Here is a 20,166-nt window from a genome sequence, read left to right on the forward strand (position 1 = left end):
TGAGTGTAGGGGGGGCGGGGTGATACCGCTGTTGAGTGGGATTGTATATGTGCATCCTGCAGCTGAAGAGGTAGGTTGCTTGGATGCTTTATGATGATGATAATGGATTGTTAGACCACACATAGGAGAGTATCTGTCTGAGTGCTGGTACCTGTCCAAGCAAACGCTGACATATAGTAATTCTTCAGGTCTGTGGTTCAAGTATGTCTGACAGTACAGACATAAATAAATAAAAACTGACTGGGCTGGTTACTTGAACTCTTTACACTAAATAGAATTAGCCTTTATTCCATCAAGCCCCTCAAAAACAGCATAATGAAATAGACTCTTTTGAGATGGACACTTAAGCTGTATTGATTTGAAGAACATAAAGCTGAAATGTAGCCTGTGAGAAAATGCCATGGATGGTTGAGAACTGCTGCTGTGGAAGGCCAGAAATATTGTGTCATAAGCACAGTCCATTCACAGTAGAGGACAGTAGAGGCTTTGTCACATTTAGAGCTGCTTATTGTATTTGAAAGGAATAGGCAGGAAATCAGTTACTCACGGGGCCTGTCACAGCCAGGAGATCTCGAGACCAGAATTGTGTGAATTATTAGTGATACGTCATGGCACCTGCATTATAAATGAACAAGCAAGGTGGAGATAGTAAATATTAAAAGGTTGATTATTCTAAATTGTTTGAATCAAGCGTTCCTAAGTATGTGAACTTCAGCCTTACTCATGCTCTCCAGGGATATTAAAAAATGCTAATGGTCAATAAAATCCCCACTACACTCAAGTACATACATTTATTTTGACCACAAATACACAGACATGTAGCACATGCACCCAGTTCTGACCTTTAACAGAATGCTTATACTGTATGAATGACAATAATGTTAATTTAATCAAAATGATGTTTTTTCATAATTAGACTACAGTTGGAGCATGTTTTTCTTTAAGCAGCTAAGTCTTTCAAATGCGGTTTATATCACACTGAGATTCCTTATTCCAGTGATTCTCGAAGTGGAGCCCTTTGGGGTGGATCCTTTAAAAATGAGGAACATTTAATTTAAAACGTTTAATTTTTACCATCATCTCATTTAGCACATTACATTGTTAACTTGTGGAACTCTCAGATGTGCAGGCTGAAAGTCAAATGCCAATATAATCCTTAGATTAACAAAAATGTTGAATTATCAGGGGCTCTCAAAGACTTAAAGCTGTGCGTGTTTTAAACCTAACCTTGGGCTAGAAGGTGGAAATACCCAACCGCAAAACATACCTTTGGTAACGACCAAGTTGCTGCACTCCAAGTCACAAGGATTGCACTATTTTGCAGAACCACTTAGTAAATTAAGCTGATGAAATTGGGGCATTTTATTTTACATAACATAACAATGTTAAAAGTCTGAAAGCTTGCTAACAGCCCATATAGGCTGCAATGTCCACTGTACCCACAATGTAAAATTGTGAGATGGAACCAAGAACATGCTGTCCAGTTTAGCCATTCAGATTAGTAGTGCTGGTAAAGTATGTACCAACAGAAAGCCCAAGGCATCATTAAAGTAGTGTTTGATATTTGGGAAATATCTATTTATTATATTAGCTTTCTTGTCAAGGGTTACATGAATGGAGACCAGGGGGAAACATCTGCTAATTTGGCTCTGTCAAAACTTCAAAAAGATACCTACCAGCACCTCTAAAGCTCATTGTTTTTATTCCCTTGGAAGTATAAATGTGCTTAGCAAACTATGACAGTTTGCCAGCTGGGGTGCATGACTTGTAAATTTCATTCCATTATTTTGATTACATTTTAATGTTATATATTTCTGTGACTTTTTAGTTACACCCAAGACCAGCATGGTGCAGGTCACCACTGAAGATGCACTTATTTTCTGGACAGATGCCAGGAAGTTCGAGTACCTGTTTCATGGCATTTTTAAGAATCATACTGGGGTCTATGAAGGCTCATACTGTGTTTCATAGCAATCTGGCCAGTAGCGGTCAAGCTGTCTTGCTCTAAACTGAAGGTTTCAGTCTGATCTCATCTACGCAGGCCATCAAGTGATGGTAAATCCTCTTATTTGGTTTCAGCGGGAAAAAAAGAGTTGGTTCCGAAGTTTACAGTGTTACAAACACAAGGCAGAACTAGGGGTTAGTGCTCTCTGTCTTGTAGTATTTGCACCATTGGGAACCATAGTAATAAAATGTATGGGAATCTTTACTAAAAGATGCAATTTTAACATCCTGTAGCCTGGTTTTATTAAGGAGTCTCTCAAAGGTGATTCTCAGACAGTGAAAAACAATGAATTATTATTATAATTTGACAGGGGTCCTTTAAGTATTTTCTGTGACTTTTCCAGCACTAGCGATCCAAAAGTTACACGCATGCTGACAGAGCCTCAAAGGTTTTGATCACACTGTCTCTGTATAATCTGTAAATTCCAATCTGCTCATTGGTTGTTGGTTTTTCTACATGCAGGCCACCTGTGTTGTGACAGCGCTGTACTCAACACTTAATGATGTTGGTGTTATCAAACACCAGAAGAGTCTCTTTGAACACGAGTATTGATACGCTCTGCACCTTTGGATCTAGTGGGAGATGTGGTGGGACAGAAGAATGACTTTCCCTTTCTTTTGCTCTTCCTCTCCTTGCTTGTCCTGTTGCCGCCATCCTGTTAACTGAAGCCTATAATCTGGAATGTGTATAATAGATAAATTAGCTGTCAACCAATAAATCTACGGGAAGGGATTCATAGAGGTTCATGCAATCTGACCCAGGAAACTGCACTGTGAGAATAGCGGAGTAGAGAGGGACGAGCTGTGGGAGGATGGACCCCGGTGAGTTATGGCTCCACTGGGCCATAAACAAAACACAAGCAAAGGGGCCTTTGAAGCTAACAAGACCATGCAAGGGTCAAATGCGTAGTTAGAGACATTTATGTCTTTGGCATTCAAAGAGCTGCCTGGCATTATGCATTCATCTGATGTAAAAATATAATAAGATGAGAAAAAATTGTTTCTAAGTAGAGTAGGAAATTTGGAAAAAGCAAAATTCCACATTAAAAATCTCACTATTTCATATTATTTCATGCAGAAATGTATCGTGCTTATTTATTGTTGAGTGAAAAAATAGGTTTCTGGATTAATTTGTAACTTCTGATATTATGTGTCATTTTGGTGTCATTTTGAAAGATGTTCCTGCCAGGGCCCTGCCTCGTTAAGGGGAAGGTCATGTGACACACATTCTAGCGGACCGGATATGGTCCGCTAGAATTCGGTCTTCTAGCTAACCAGATTCTTGCTGGCTTGTTGCCTGTGCTGACCTTATAGTCAAAGTGATGACTCAAAGACAGAAGCATCAGCAGCCCACAGGCCCGCCTACAGATCACCATACGCTTGTTTTAAACCACTGTGAAGGTCGCTCAGAGTTAATCTGAACTTTAAAATCACGTTTTCATCTTTGACTTTTAAGTCTGACAACTTATTTGTCTTTTCTGTCTTTCTCAGTGAGGTTCTTAAAAACTGCAGATCTTGTTGCTGTTAGTATTTTATTTGGGATTAGTGCCTGCAAAATTTATTAAAATTATGTTTAATGCTGCTAAGTAATGCATTAGCATGCTAACGTGCCAAACTAAGAGGATGAAAATGGTAAACATTAAACTTGCAAAACATTTTAGCATAGATGAGAGCAGGGATACGTCACTTTCCTGTTGTTAGAACAACCACTCACACTACTGGGTGAAAACAAGCACTGTAAAAGTGTGAGCGATAAATAATACAAACTAGTGACACCATGTCTAAAAGCTGCTGCGTCGCATTTTGGACGTCAAACAATAAAAGAAATTGCTAACAATTGTTTCTTTGCTTCTTTATCCAAAGAGCAAAGGACGGCAAAGGAAGAGATCTGTGGCTGCAGGCCAACACCAGAGAGGATGAAACTTACCCTGCCACTCAATGCGTGTATGTCTGGCAAAACATTCATCACAGGTTTGTTAATGATGTTACTGATTAAATGACATGTGTGCCGATGGTGCCTGTATATGGAAGTGAATCAGAAAAGAGTCTTAGTGAAGGTGTAAGTAAAGTTTTTTCTGTGTCTCATAAAACAACACCTTTTAGAGTTTAGTTCACTTGAAAGACAGCTGGGAGCAGAGGATATTTCAACGTTTGTTTAATGCTAACAATTCACATAAACTGAACTGACCTACAGTACCTTCTAAAAATGAACCTTATTAACAGCGTAAAGTAACGTAGGAAATGGGGCTAAAACAGACCCGTTTTCTACTTGTTGGCTTGCAGTAAAAAGTTGCATAAAAACCAAACAGTAGAAAACATATCTCAATGCCCAGAGCACAATGTTGCACAACGTATCAAGTGTAAAACGTTATTAGATTGAACTCTCAGGTTTCACCATGATCAGCTCAGCCAATCATGAAGTCACTATCACACTTTAAGTTTCCTTGGTACGTTGCGCAACAGACTTCGAGGTAAACTTTCTCACGTTTGGTGGGCGTGTCACATGTGTTACCCAATCAGCTGTGACAAGTTTGTAAACACAACTGTGTTAAAACGGCAAGGAAAATGCAGTGCGCTTGCGTACACAACAGGGTGTTCAAAAAAGACGTTTTGCTACGTTTTGTCGACGCTGAACTCGCCCCTGTTCTCTCCTCTGCAGCCAGTTGACATTTCAGTACGAATCGCTGCAGCCCTCCTCCACCCCATTCACATCCCCAGCATCTTCTTCATCTTTTCATCTCACCACTACCAGTGTCTAGATTCCATGCCTCTGCAGCTTCACCCTCCCCTTTAAATACCTGGTCTGATTGCCATGACTTTTAACATCCTCATATTCAGTGAATCACATGTCAATAAATTATGGATGTGGACTGTGGACTGTACTTGTATAGCACCTTTTCAAGTCTTCTGGCCACTCAAAACGCTTTACACTACATGTCACATTCACCCATTCACACTCATTCATACACTGATGGCAGAAGCTTTGGTGTCAACTGCAAAATCAGACACAGAAACTAATCATTCACACACACACACACACACACACACACACACACACACATGGCACGGCCTTCAGGAGCAATTTGGGGTTCAGTATCTTGGCCAGGAATATTGACATGGGACATGCAGACCTTCTGATTAGTGGTCACTCATTCTGATTTACCACCTGATCCACAGCTGCTCATGAGATGTCAGAAATACATTTACATTACATTACATTTCCTGGAGATTCAAGAGAACACTTAATCATCACAGTACATCATGTCGATTAAACTTCAGGGACATCACTCTGTCCAGTTAGGAAGCATAAGTGATTATGAATCAGTGTCAACTGTTTTGGTGCAAATGAAAGTGACAGCAGGTGCACTGGAGAGGCAACAGCAAGACAACCACCAAAGAGGGAATGGTTTTGCAGGTGGTCTGTCAAAGACACTTGTTCTCTCTGTACCTGCAGCCCATTCAGGTTTTACAGACAGTCCAGCTCATCCAGGTTGGCGTATTCATACATGCCAATCACAAGAAGATTTGCTGTGTCTCACAGCATAGAGAAGATACCAAGAGATGGGCTGTTACAAGGGCATCATCTCAGTAGCAGGACCGGTCTCTGCTCCTTTGTGGGAGGAGCTACAGGAGGAGCTCTGCATGGGATGTTGTGTATCAGTGCGTCTGACGCCGCCATGTTGCCCCACAGACTCTCCAGAAGCTTCCTGATGCTCTGGTCCAGGTGTGGATACCATCCACCGTCTCATCAGGAGCATGCCCAGATGTTGTCGGAAGTGCATAAAGGCACGTGGGGGCCATTCACAGGGTCATATTATGAGGTGCCGTGATGAAAGTCACGCAAGTTGGATCAGTCTGTGCCTTTGATTTTTAATGTGATTTTAAATCTAGCCCTCCATGAATGGATGTTTGGCTCTCAATCGATTGGTTAGTTAGCTGTGATTGATTTTTCAAATAAAATGACAAATGAACCTGATTCTTATTTTGTAAATCAGATATAAACATTTTGCATTCACTGCACAACCTGCCATGTTGCAAATATTCTTGCCTATATTCTTTATCATTCTCTTACATTTTTTTTTAATAACATGTCTATTAAATATTTAAATATTTAATGTTTATTGTTATGCACCAAGTCACAAAAACTGATTATGATAATAATTTTGATTCTAATTCTGAAGAATTTGAAAGGCTACTCTTCCTTAACCCACACCCTTCTGTGCTGTTATATAAAATATCTTTGTACTCTAAATGGTTTGAATTGACTGGGCAACTGTTTACTGTTCAAATATTAACAATATTCAATTGGGTTATTATACAAATCATATAGCATTTTCACTGGTGTTGAAACATGTCATATGTTCTTTCCTTTTTTTTTACGGTCCCTTTTATACCCTTGACAAGTAAAACATGATTTGACTTGACAGAATGGTATTCAAGTATCAAAGCACATGATCAATATCTTTCTTCTGATCATCTACTACAATCTCAACTGATAAGTCAGGTTCTTGCATGTTGTCCAGATGTCCCGCAGGTAAACATGTCCCTGTGTTCTTGTCCTGGCATCAATCATTGTAATGGCTCTGTGTTGTTCCATCTCATACTTGTGATAAATCAGAATAGCTTGTGGATTTTATTATTCATTTTATGTTTGCGATATACGGTATTCTGTTCTATATATCCTTTGCTCATCTATCCTGGCTGTCACATATGAATTCACAGCTAAAATGTCGTTCTGGATTGAAATAACAGTGATACAATGATGGAAAATACTTCTGAAAAACAATCCGTAGCTGATGAAAGGCTTGTTGCTTGAATTGTTTCCAAGTTTGACGTTATTGCAGGCTGCATGAAAGATGAAGTCAGTCAAGATACAGATAAGTGTAATTTATAGTTCTTCACAGAGTTGTGCTAAGTACATGGGGTTTGCGCTGTCCCAGTCTATAGCTCACATAGAAAAAGATGTTTGTTATTTTAATATATTTTCTTTTTAACGTGTAATAGTGTCATATTGGGACCTATTTGTAAACCATACATAAAAAATGTTTTAGTAGTTGTATTTTCATTCCTGCAAACTGTAAAATCTTTCAATTCAAGGGGAAAATGACATTTTCTATGAAACCATAAACCCAAGTCAAGATCAGAATCATTGCTCTAGACACAAACATCCACTAATTATATTTCAGAAAAACAATATGCCAATCATTATTGAACATATGTACATGATTCAAATTAGTAGAGCTGGAAATGTATTGTCTTAAGTTAAAAAGCATTATTTTGTGATATTCACATATTACATGCTGAGCTCCAGGTTTACCTCAGCAATATTTTGTGGGTTGCAGCTTTAAATTTCATTGTGAAAATCACATTTTTTTCAAACAGAACTCTTCAAATATTCAGAAGGCAGAGACTAAAACGCTCAAAGGACGTGCCTCCACATCGAAGGATAACCTTTCTGACTGATGTTCAGACATGATGGAGAGTGTGAATATGTAGTTCAGCATTTCTTTCTGTTTATCCTGCACCTTGTTCTCTTTAATCCACGATGTGAGATATGCTAACACAGTCTCAACCCCTGCTGATCTTGCTGAAGTGATGAGGTGCCTCTGAGGTTTTTCGCATTGAGTAAAAGAAAAACAACTTTTTTTGTTTAATCGTAGTTTAGGTCATGCAAGGTCTTACCAAGACGTGCCACAATTGGTTCTCTGAATTGAGTTCCACTGTCAACTGTTACAATGAATATTGTAACAGGCGAGCAGACAGCAGAGGAGCCGCCTCTTTATCAGTTAATGGATGAGTACACTGGAATGTCGGCCTGTTCACCACGCTGACATTTAAACTGATGAGTCCTGCTCTCCAGCCCAAACACAGGACTGTCAAACGGGTGGGGAGACGAACACTTTCATCCCAAAGATAATAAAAATACAAGGGGGTAGTAAAACCTACTACGTGATCGACTAATCTCCCAGCATTCTGTGGTGGTAGGGGGGGGCATCCCAGAATTGATTGGTAGAGGCTTTTTGTTTGCCTTGCATGCCACATTGTTATCTCCCATTAAAAGAGTGTGTACAGAGATTGGTACGAGACATAAATCACAAGGCTTGGGTTCGGTCAGGCTTAAGAAGGAGCAATCAATTATACTCTACCAGACACAGAGGAAGAGGCTGAGCATGTACCCCCGGCTGCTCTCATTATCATAATCATCCCCCTTAAGTGATACAAAGTCAAACATAGAGAAAAGAGATGAATGCATGGACTACCAGGTCTGTCAGTTAACACAAACTAAAGACAGTACCTTTGCGTTCATAAAATAATCCCAGATTTTCCTAAACCAGCATTACAGTCATGGCGTTTGAAAGACGTGGGCATTTACGATACCAAGCAGAGAGGGTCTCATGAAAGAGGCTGTGACAGGAAGAGTCGGATTCATGGTTTTTGGAGATTGACACATATTATGGATATATGTCTAAACTTCTACTGCTCCAATTTTGATAATTGTTGTTTTTGTACTAAATTGCTGAAGTGCCGCTTTAAAGGTTCAGTGTGTAATATTTAGAAGGATCGGTTGACAGATTTGTAATATAAGATCTAACTATGTTTTCAGTGGTGTATAAAGACCTTACATAATGAGCCTTTATGTTTTTATCACCTTAGAATGAGGCATTTCTATCTACACACACCGCGGGTCCTCTTATATGGAAGTCGCCATGTTGCGCCACCATGTTTCTGCAGTAGCCCAAAAGGACAAACGGCGCTACAGAGCGCGCTTTGTCACTATGTTGAATACATACGAAGAAGAACAAGTAACGTTAGTTGTAGTAGTAATATGAATTTTGATTCGTGCAAAATCACATATTGCGTATACATATATTGCAAAGATGTCATTTGTAATATGGTTAGGTTGTAATACGGTTAGTTTGCTGTCCACGTAGAGTGAACGAGATGTCTGCGATTCAAACTATTTAAAGCAGGATTTATTGGCCACTTGGGGTAGCAGTCATAAACACAACATTGATATGTTATCACCTTATGAAGCTGCCTGTTTACACATCCAGCATACATGGAGCAACATTAGCATTCATTTGGAGTTGTATTTATGGCCACCCAACAATATTAAAATCTTCTTCTAGCTGTTTTGGTCTCTTCCAACTCTTGAGAAAAATTTCTAGCTTTTGAGCTCATAAAATGGTTCAATATCTTCACCAATTAGTTGCTAAATGTGTGTTGCTGGCCAAGTAGCATATAAAAGGTTTATCTCAGAGTGACCCATTGTTAATATAAAAATATTGATGTGTGAAGCTTTAACCTCAACGTTACCTTAACTGAAGTATTCCATTATGATTAGAGTGCATGACTTGAAAACGATACAAGTCAAAATACTGAATCTGCAAATGCAGTGGAATATGAATAAACAAAATAAATGCATGTTCATTCCCCCCCTAATTGTTGCCTTATTAAAAAAAAGATGTGTTTGATAAAGGTGAGATGACAGAGGTAGTGCTTGGTATCAGCAGAGAAGCAGCGAATCTGAGTTGCCTTTGTCCTCAGTAATGAGGCACTGAGCTGCTAATTGAAGGATCATATGGGAGTGAGGGTACAAGGTCCCTCTAACAGATGGTAGGAGTTTTGAGTCAGATAAATAAACCATTAGCACAGCAAGAAGATATTGCCATGTGAGGGTGCCTCATGCCAGCGTCACTCACAGCTTGGTTTCAACATAAAACAACATATTGTATTATGTCATATATTCGTTATGAACTAATGGACCACTTTGTTTGGCTGAGGAAGCGCAATCAAAAGATGATAGAGGGCAGCCGCCAAATCCATGTAAGGGAAAAGACTGTCATGATGACAAGAGAAAACAACACATACATATCTGTTGTTTTCTCTTGTCATCATGACAGTTCCTATTTTTGTTGTTAGCCTTCAGATCTGGACAGCTGGGATCTCTGCTCATTGGTGTCTGACATGCTGTTGCCCTACTTGGGCTCTGACATGAAACACAGACACAACCAACAGACTTCTTTTTGCCTCAGGACTTCTGAAATCATTACTGCAAGTTGGCAAATTTACATAAACAGAGAGTCTGATTCTGTGATACCATTAAGAATTTACATTCTGTATTAAAATATTTATTCAACAAGAGAGCGGGGGGGGCTTTCATTAGCCAGTGTTAAACGCCACAATTGTAATGTTGAACAAGCCCCAGAAGGAAACAGATTTAAAGTTGGATTGGAAGTGAATCCATTCATTTTCAAACCTAAGAGATATTCTTAAAGATTCTGGATCCCCCTCTGATGGATTATTGGGACTCTCCACACTTGATACTGCTCTATAAAACTGTGTGGAATAACGCTGTGTGGTGGTTCATATTATAAACAATCTTTCTGTATTCATCACTACAGAACTGGCCATCCATACATAATGGTAATTGGAAACAGTTGTTCAGGGTATAATTTAGAAAGTACAGGTTCGCTTTTGTAAGCACACACTTGCACATAGGAGATCAATTTTTAAAAGCTGATTATATTTTAAAAAGGCCCACACAACCATGTCGCGCCCACACAGGTGTTTCTTCTAATTTGCCTGATTAGACCTGTGTGACCTAGAGGCTGGTGTGGGTGTGTACAGACTCAGCTTGTAGTTAAAAAGAGAGCAGCTATTGGTTCATGGAGTTTGGTGATATCATTCCAGCAAAGCTACAAAAACATCTACCAGAGCTTAGAGAAGGTGGCTAGAATAAGTGACAGCATCTGTCCTTACGTGTGTGTAAAGGTAATAATTAATTACATTGCATGGTACAAATTAGGGTATTTGTAAATGACTGTGTTATTGTTAAAAACTAAACAAAACAAACCAAACCTTGAAACATGGGACACTTCTACTGTATTACACTAACTGTACAGGTAAGGATGTAAAGGGAGCCTGACAGGCAGAAGAAGTTATCGGCTGCAAACAGTGTTTCACTTGGACGATGACACAACTGTGCCTTACTAGTTTCCATGTAAAAAAAACACTTTCCCTTGTGTGGTTATAGTTTTGGTGATCCAACAACTCTTACAAATGACAAATTCCAACAACATTTGACAGCTCATCATATATAAAACAATAATTTATTATTTCTCTCATTTTACAAGACATCAAATTGTGTGGCTAACTAAGGATTTGTTAAGGTGTTACTCCGTTCAATACATGACACCCTAAGAAAGCAAAAGTGACTACGATGTGTGCTTTAACAAACACAGACATTTAAATTTCAACGTGAGAGACATCTTTCTCTAAAGATACGTACATACACAATGATATCACGGTGTGATGTTCTCTAAATTATGTGAGAGATGGTACATTGCTGGTGGTATTGACTTTGGGAAATCAGCATCATTAGAGAGAAATTAAAACTAAAAAAGTGGATTTTTTACAAAAATTTTATTTTTTAATTTACAAAAGTCCTTTTGAAAAGGGTTACTTGTTCTACCTTGCAGGAAAATAGCATTGTTTCCATAAAAGCATTAAGTATGCATAACAGTAAAATACTGATAAAGGATTATAGTACGAACAAAATAATGTAAAATAGTGTAAATGCTGGCTGTTTATGTATGGCACACCGTCTTTACACACTTTCAAAACCTGAAAAAGTCAAATATTGTGTTTTTCTTGCCAAAATTATTCAAAAGAGCAAGCACAAAGGTAGAAAAGGTAATTAAAAGAAGTTAAAAAAAAAATAAATCCAAAATCATCCTCATAGCCCATTCATGTCAAGTCCAACCATCATTTGAAGGACCATCTCTTCACCACCGTGGTGGAGAAAGTTCATCCAGGAAAGGCTTTCTTTATTTCCTATTTACAAAATGTTGCCACATTGAACGAGGCAGGAATCTCTACCCCAACTGGTAGTGTCCTATGTACAGTCCATCACACTCCAGGCTGTCCTCCTCTAGCTGGCCGCTCACCTGAACTCAGAGCAGGACTTAGACTGTGGTCACAGACAAGAGCGAGTTGTAAACCCTTGTGCCATCTGGTGACTTGGTACCGTGGGTCAGCAGTTCCTGGATGGTCATCCAGTTGTCAAATATTTTCTTATTTCTCTTTTTCATCATCTTTTTGTGGCTGAGTTCGATGATGTTGGGCTCCTTTTTGTCCTCTGGGCCGGCCTGCTCCTTCAGACAATCGGCTCGGCTCTGCTTCATGAACTCGCGACGCTGCCTCTGCTCTTTGGCGCGAACGGCATGCTGCTTCCTCTCCTCCTTGCTCCAGTAGCGGCCCATCTTCAGCTCACTTATGGCGTCATCATCCGTGGTCATACCGCTGCGCTCCTCGTGAATGCGCAGGGCACGCTCCCTCAGCAGCTTGTCCCGGACAGGCCGCTTGGTGATGTAGCGTGTGCCGTCGCTGCGGATCTTCACCTTCCACTCCATCTTCGGCCCCAGGTCGTTGGAGGTGATGGGGTCCCGGCACATGCTGACCAGACTCATCTGGCTCTGGGCATACTCCACGGCTGATTTCTGCTGGATCAGCTGCATGTAGCTCTGGTAGTGCTGGGCGTGGGCGGGGATGTGGGCGTGCTTGTAAGGTGAATGTGGCTGGGAAAAGCTCCGCCCGGACTTACTGGACTCTCCCAGCTTCCTCTCCTTGCTCTCCGCCTGCACGGTTCCATCTAGATCCTTGGTGGAGCCTCTGCTCCGGCTGGGGCCACAGGCTTCCTGGACAGGAGACAGGAGCGGTTTGAGCATCCTGCCAATGGAGCTGGTGGAGCCGGACGCCCCAGCCGGACCCTGATTCTCTGCTCCTCGACGGAGCGAGTTGTCTGGGGACAGCTCCAACGTGAGAGGGGTGCTGCGGCAGCTCTCGCCAGTGTTGTAGGCACTGGAGCTGTCTTTGTCTGACTTTTCTGGCAGCTCTGTGATGTCGGACAGCTCATGGCGCCGTGCATCGATGCTGGTATTGTAGTTGCGGAAGCCACTGTTGTGGAGCATCCAGGACTCGCGGCACTGCTCCCTCAGGAGCTGCATCTTGTGAGCACGGACTATATTCAGGCACTCCAGCTCGATGGTGCGCAGCTCCTCGTTAAGCAGCTCCAGCTCTTTGTCTACGCCCTCCTGGTCCTGACCTTCTGCCCCACCACCCTGGTAGTACAGACTCTGGGCTCCACTGTTCCTCATCTGGCACTTCAGCTCCAGGAGTTCTCTGAAGCGCTCGCACTCATCTGCCGGGATGCCCAGAAAGTCAGTGTCAGCGTAGTCTGCAGAGATGAATGACTCGCTGCTGAAGGGCAGGTCGGTGCTGCCGAGGGTGTCCTGGCTGTAGGTCAGCTTTCTGCAGCTGCCCAGCGTGTTGGAGGCCGTGGTCTGGTCGTCGCCGAGGTTCTCCTGCTCCGAGCTCTCGTCGTTCCGCGTACTCTCATCCGTGCGCCCAACCCCGCTGTCCTTCTCGTGGTGGTTGGACAGAAGTGTGGCTGTGTCTGTGGTGCCTCCGTCCTCCTCATGCTTCTTCTGTAGAGACAGACAACAGAATGACTCAGAAATAGTGCTGCTCCCAAGGACAAAGCAAGGGCATTGATTGTGAGCAGAAATATTGCAGTCAACATAACTGAACATTTATATTGTGTAACTACACGGGATACTGTGGCATAGAATTGTTTTTTTTATGTGACAAATCATTGTAGCTAATGGATTCCTGCTGATTTTGTGAAAGTGTGTAAAACTTAAACTGACTTGAATCAATTTTGCATTAAAAATCAGAAGCCCATTAATAAAGCAAAAAATAAATAAAAAATGAAATATTTAAGTATATAATGGTGTAAGGTTTTTATTTTAGTAGGGATTCTGTAGTTTTGTTAATTCCAATACTATGTAATATCACAAAGCACACATAATGTTTAACAGATGTCATTTATCTACTTTTATTACTATTAATAAAATGCTACTCATGAAACCTTTTAATTTAAAATGGACCTATAAAAGGGACTGAGGAAGTGGTTTCCATATGACGGTTTCCATTCAAAGAGAAACTCAGTTACTAAAAACAATGGAACAGCTGTTCCCTCAGCAGAACTGGCTCGGCCAAAATAATCTATAGATGAACATATGTGTTAGTACAGATTGATTGTGCTACTCTGCCTCTTCACACTGTGTCTGTGTGTGTGTGTGTGTGTGCGCGCATGTGTGTGTACCTGCTGCAGCATGCTGGCGGTGAACTGCATGGCCTGATGGTGCTGCTGCTCCAGCATGTCCATGTGGAGGTCATCCAGGAAGTCGTTCCTGTCATCATCCATCCAGCCCTCATCCAGCTGAGTCGCAGCGGTGGAAAAGAGACGCCTCATTAGACGTAAACATTCAGCTGCTAAGTCTTACTCAAATAATGGAGCCTCTACTATTGAAAGTCCTACTCGGTTTTGTTTGGAGGAACACAGAACTCACTTTGAAGGACACCATATTTGCTTCCAAATGTGACGATATGAGGTTTTAACATGAAATGCCTTGTTGTCATTAACCTTTACTGAGTTCACACCCATAATGACTTCCTAATTACCTGGATCTCTGGTCTGGCCACCAGCAGAGAGATATTCTGGTTCCCCTCACTGGTCAGCAGCGCAACAGCATCCTCTCGGTTCTGGATCTCAACACCATTGATCTGAAGGGACAGATTCAAATACCTTATTCAATAAAATAAATAAATAACTATTCGTACCCTTGAAATTTTAATGTAATTCTAACCACCACTTCTTAAAGTTCTTAGCAAAGGTAAAATATTTCTTTTTCAATATATATTCATTCACAAGCAAGCACATAGGTCATAGAAAAATACATAGAATTAATAGTGACAAGAGACATTAGATTAAGATTCTCTAGATTAAGAGACATGTGCTGAGATTTCAGTGATCTTACCTGAATGATTTTGTCCCCTTCTCTAATTCTGCCATCCTTTGCAGCAATGCTGTTTGGATCAATCTAAAGAAAACAGGAAGGAAAGAGTAAGAGATTAAGGTCACCACTCTGAGATCACACTTTCTGTTGTTTATATTCAAATTTTTGGGGACATTTCTTCCATTTCTGAGTTGGAGTGAATGAACATCATCACTGCTGACAGCCAGCAGTTAGCATTTACTCACTGAGAGCTCCCCTGCACCACATACCTCACTAATGTAAATCCCAGCTTCATCCTCGTCATCGGTCCTGTAACAGATCGTCAGACCAAGCTTGTCTTGGATATTGGCTCGGTACAAATCCACTTCCTGGTGAGACACATCCACAAATTATTATTCCATTCATCTAAAATTATCAGTTTTTTTTTTTTAAGTTTGAGGAGAATATGGTTGTATATCGGTCATGTTTTTCTGGACAGACTGAATATATTGACTCCAAAATGGGATCCTGGAGCAACAGTGATTCATCAATCACTGTAATGAATCTTTCAGCTGGACCGTGGAAGCCATTGGCTTTCTTAGAGGCCCCCTGACAGAATGAGAGATGACGCAGTGGACAGCAGACGGGCAGAGTCTCGTTTTTCACTTGTCAACACCTGTAATCTCACAGATACAGATATAGATACGAGCAGTGCTGTTCTTTGAGGGCAGAGGTGAGGATTAAGCCCCCAAAACTGTGTCGTGGTAAAATCATAAAGACTATCTTAAAGAAATTGTTTGACATTTTGAGAAGTACATCGACTCCTTTTTTTCAGAAAATTCCATCGCCACCACCATACAAAGACTTGCGTGCCGGAATATTTCTGATTTGGTTGCACCAGCTATTTGTAAATCCTCGTTTCTGAGATACTACTAACCAACTAACAAACTAGTGATTTACTTAATCAGTGTGGACCGTTTTAACTTAAGGAACGTCTTTGCTGTGAAAGACTATTAAAGACTGTTGCCAATGTAGCAACTGTCTCAATAGGTTTGATGACTTTTAAGTCAGACTCCTTGAGAGATGCCAATAGGCGTGGCCCAGGCAACTCCTTTTGTTTTTGTTCTAAATGATTTAACGTGACTATTGAGGTATTTTCCCCAAAATACACAAAGTTTACAAGAGTGGGTTAATTCCAGGGTCTGGGTCCTGGATATGGTTGGTGCAACGGACGTCTGGAGTCACGTCTGGTTGCCTGGCAACTTTACTTTACAAGACGCCAGGAAAGAAAGCAAATAAACCTTATTCTCAAATTGTATTAACTACTGTTACATCTGCTGAGAACAAAATATTTCACAGAATTAGACAGAAAAACTAAGAGGGCAATCACAAAAAACCCCCAACAAATCATATAACAATATAACCAATTTGCATTACTTTACCACTCATAGCCACCTAAACGGACATCCTATTATTTCTATTATATATGTTCTTGTGCAAATTGGAAACATTACAATGCATACTGAGTGACAAACCATGATGTCCTGACGTCCTGATGCAAACAACATCAGTGGATCGTTTGTCCTTCGTAAGACAGACAGTCATTCTACACGGACACTGGGGTTAGTCAGTGTGTGTCTGCGGCACATCTGCCATTAGCTGCCCCGAACTTTACCTTTCTGCTCTCAGCCTCATAGCTCCTCCCTGGATATTATTAATATCAAGCAGTTTAATGGGAGGGGGTGTCAGGGACGGGCGGAGGTCACTGAAGGAGCACAACAGAGCCTTGATCATGGCCTCATCATGGCCTCATCCAGGCATTGTTAGCTTGCATCATCAGATTCATCACTGCAGACCTATTATCTGTCCCATCTAATTATTCACCAGGCCTCATCTCCACTGCGTAGGAGCCGAGGAAGACTTATTAGGCCTTGTCACTAATAAGTAATGATGTCACCGTTGTGCATCTGCTGGAACAAACCAGCAGCTCGATTCCTGTCTGGCCTACATCTCAACGTCTGTATATAGGGAGAGTGCCCCATCAATAACTGTGATGTACCAGGACTTGTGGTCGCTAGCAAGGCCATTGGACTGGAGACAGAGGCGACCTTGGGTCTGCTTATGTAGCAATAATGCACTGCTGTCTTGATGTAGATCTTCATTGAAAGGAGAGTGGAGAAGACGCAAGGGAGCTGATGTTTACCTCATATTCCAGCTCCTCACGCTCTATGTCCTGCTGTATGCCCTCCAGGAAGTCATTGGGGTCAAAGTATGCATGTCCTGGAGGATGCCTGAGAAAAGACAAAGAGTATAAGATAAACTAGAAAAGAGTGGAATGCAAATTAAACACACTCACATAAAAAAAAGTCAATTACTAACACATTTGTCAATCTGGATTTAGTTTTGCCCTAGAGTATGAAAAATTAAATCAGAAGTAGAAAGGAAGTAATAAGAACTCAATGTAGAAATCACTCTCGAATCAGATATATTGAAGCTACACCCAGAGGCTAATCACAAATTAACACGCCATGTTATTAATTTGTCTCAGAAATCAATTAAAGAAATCTCATTTATTCATGAACGGGCAACTGTGGCTGCTGCCACAGAGTGTAAAATGTGGCCAGACTCCCTGAGCTCCAGGGCCTAACACACACTCACACAGAGAGAGAGAGAGAGAGAGAGAGAGAGAGAGAGAGAGAGAGAGAGAGAGAGAGAGAGAGAGAGAGAAACAAAAGATGCAATTTGGAAATATGCAAATCCAACGAACTGAACCATCATTTTAATGCGGCTGTGTGCCCCGGAGGAGCTGTCATCTCCTAAAAGTGACAGGGACATTTTCCCTTCAAACCACCGACACATCCCGTGTGATCACAACAGTGTGGTCTGGAGAAGAAGATAAGGTGTCGCTCTCTTAATGAACTATTAAAGGGAAAGGTCTGATTGTGTCTGAGAGTGAAGTGACCTTTTTAACATTGCTGAGTTCTGCCTGAAGAATTTCTGTATAGTCCCTTTGAAAGTGGATTTTCTGGAAACATTCTTAATAATCCTTCTGTTACCACAGCCATACTGCAACTAAGCAGTGGGTTTTAAAGTCAGTCTCATGTCAACCAGTTCCTATTAATCTGTACCTGGGTGGTATATAAAACGTGCAAAATCATTTTCTACCAAAAGTCAGTACACCTGGCACTGGGCGAGCAGACTAGACTAGATTTTGTGGGTGTAGATTGGGTATATTTAGGCTCAAAATCACAATCAGTTCCACTTTGAAGGTTAGGGTTTCCTGTATCAAACCAATGTGAGGATGATACATTGTTTACATTTTCTAACTGATCTGGTTTGTGTTCACAAAGGCAAAACTGAAATGGTCCAGAAATTGTAAACAAAAGCCATGTGACGGAAATGTCATTCAGGGTAAAAAAATAATAAAACACTCCAAATTTCTACCTGGATTTCATACAACATGTTGGTGTCAGAGGGTCACGCATATAGACGTCTCGTAAGACAGCAGGTATTAAATAATTTAATAATGCAGGGTTAGCATCACAGGTTATACCATGACTTGTTTGCATTTGACATACAAAGTGGGCCTCAATTGCAAACATGCAAAAAAAAGTTGGTCCATGCAAATGACTAGTGAAGGCCTATTATAGAAGCAGCTTGTGTTTCCAGAATACATTTGTATCTCCTTGAATTATATATAAATAATGCATATATATCCTACGACGGAGTATTAGGGCCACATTAAGGTGTAAAAAAAATTCTGAGATTATGAGAATAAAGTTGTATTTTTAAGCTACATGTTGGGGGAAATATCAGAAGAGCAGCCTGCCGCCTCCATGTGTTAAAATGAGGAATGTGGAGATTCTTGAGAAGTTATACTTCAGTATAGGTTTCACAAATAACGAGATACTCAATCTTTTGGCACATCAGCACCAAATTATCATAAGTATCAGGACTTTGAAAAGACTATGCAAGAAACTGTCTCTATTCTGAAGAAAGAATCACACAGACTTGGAGGAAATTGCCTCTTTTGTGGAAGAGGAAATGTAGTGGTCGACTGCAAGGCTATCCTTGGTTCTATGTGCGTGCCATTAAAAGGGGTTTTGTGGTTTCTCAAGAAACCTATACTGAAGTATAACTTGGAATATAACTATGTATAACTATGGAAACTGATGAAGAGTAGAGATGCTGCCTTAAAAAAGTCCATCAAGACTAAAAGAGATACAGACATATTGGTTTACAAAGGCTTGAGAAACAAAGTGGTTAATGAATTGAGATTGGCCAAGTCACAATATTTTCTAAAACTTTTGAAGGATGCTAACGGTAATAGTAGCCAAATATGGAAAAGTATTAATAATTTAATAGGGAGAGCTTACCATTATACAGAGGATATCCGGCTCACAGTTCGAAACAAGATAATAGATGATGACATAAAAATTGCCTCTGCTTTTAATTCTTTTTTTATTGATTCTGTTCAGGAATTAGGAAACCATTTTAAACTTGGGGAACAATGTAATAGTTTTGGTATTCCAAGTGAGGGTTTTAACTTAGTCGCAGTAAGTGAAGAGGAAATAAAGAAAGTGATTTGTTCCCTAAGAAATTCAAAAAGCAAAGATGCTTTTCATCAGGACACAATGTTTATTAAAAAACATTCAGCTACTCTAATCCCCCCCATTGCTCATTTAGTAAACCTCTCAATTACTCATAGTTTATTTCCTATAGACTGGAAACATGCGATTGTAATTCCTATCTTTAAAGCTGGCGACCGCCATGTAGTCAGCAATTACAGACCCATTAGCTTGTTACCAGTAATTTCCAAAGTTGCTGAAAAAGTGGTCATAAACCAACTAACAGATCACAACAGTTGCAACCCTGGCCTAAATTCAGTCCAGTTTGGATTTAGAAAACTTCACTCCACAGAAACAGCAGTTCTATACTGTGTTTCTGGACTTAAGTAAGGCCTTTGACACAGTTAATCACAATGTCCTCATGTCTCGACTCATTAGCTTCAATCTTTCGTCCAAAACACTTGCATGGATTTCGTCTTACCTATCCAATAGAAGGCAGTGTGTAAAAATCAATGACACGTGCTCCAGCTCCCTGGGGTTACACAACGGGTGTGCCTCAGGGATCTGTGTTAGGCCCACTACTCTTTCGCTTATACATTAATAACCTACCTCAGCATTGTCATGATGTAGAGGTACAACTCTATGCTGACGATACAGTTTTGTACACCCATGCAACATCAGCTCAACAAGCTGCTACTAAATTAACCAACGCCTTGGTTGGAGTGGCCGAGTGGTTAGACCAATCCTGCCTA

The 20,166-nt window shown here is 40.7% G+C and overlaps 1 protein-coding gene across 2 annotated transcripts in view; it reads right to left on the reverse strand.

The window, feature by feature from the left end:
* Nucleotides 1-11,098: 11,098 nt before the first annotated feature.
* The window catches only part of pdzrn3b (PDZ domain containing RING finger 3b), a 169,916-nt gene continuing 160,848 nt past the window's right edge, over nucleotides 11,099-20,166 (reverse strand). For both annotated transcript variants that reach the window (XM_046076215.1, XM_046076214.1), the window contains 6 exons: nucleotides 17,050-17,137; nucleotides 15,137-15,235; nucleotides 14,889-14,951; nucleotides 14,533-14,634; nucleotides 14,174-14,290; nucleotides 11,099-13,493 (listed from right to left, as the gene is read on the reverse strand). In XM_046076215.1, coding sequence (XP_045932171.1) covers nucleotides 11,973-13,493; nucleotides 14,174-14,290; nucleotides 14,533-14,634; nucleotides 14,889-14,951; nucleotides 15,137-15,235; nucleotides 17,050-17,137 — 1,990 coding nt within the window. In that variant the 3' untranslated portion in view covers nucleotides 11,099-11,972. The remainder of the gene's footprint in view (nucleotides 13,494-14,173; nucleotides 14,291-14,532; nucleotides 14,635-14,888; nucleotides 14,952-15,136; nucleotides 15,236-17,049; nucleotides 17,138-20,166) is intronic.

This window comes from Micropterus dolomieu, linkage group LG18 (assembly GCF_021292245.1).
Source record: "Micropterus dolomieu isolate WLL.071019.BEF.003 ecotype Adirondacks linkage group LG18, ASM2129224v1, whole genome shotgun sequence".
Classification (NCBI taxonomy): domain Eukaryota; kingdom Metazoa; phylum Chordata; class Actinopteri; order Centrarchiformes; family Centrarchidae; genus Micropterus; species Micropterus dolomieu.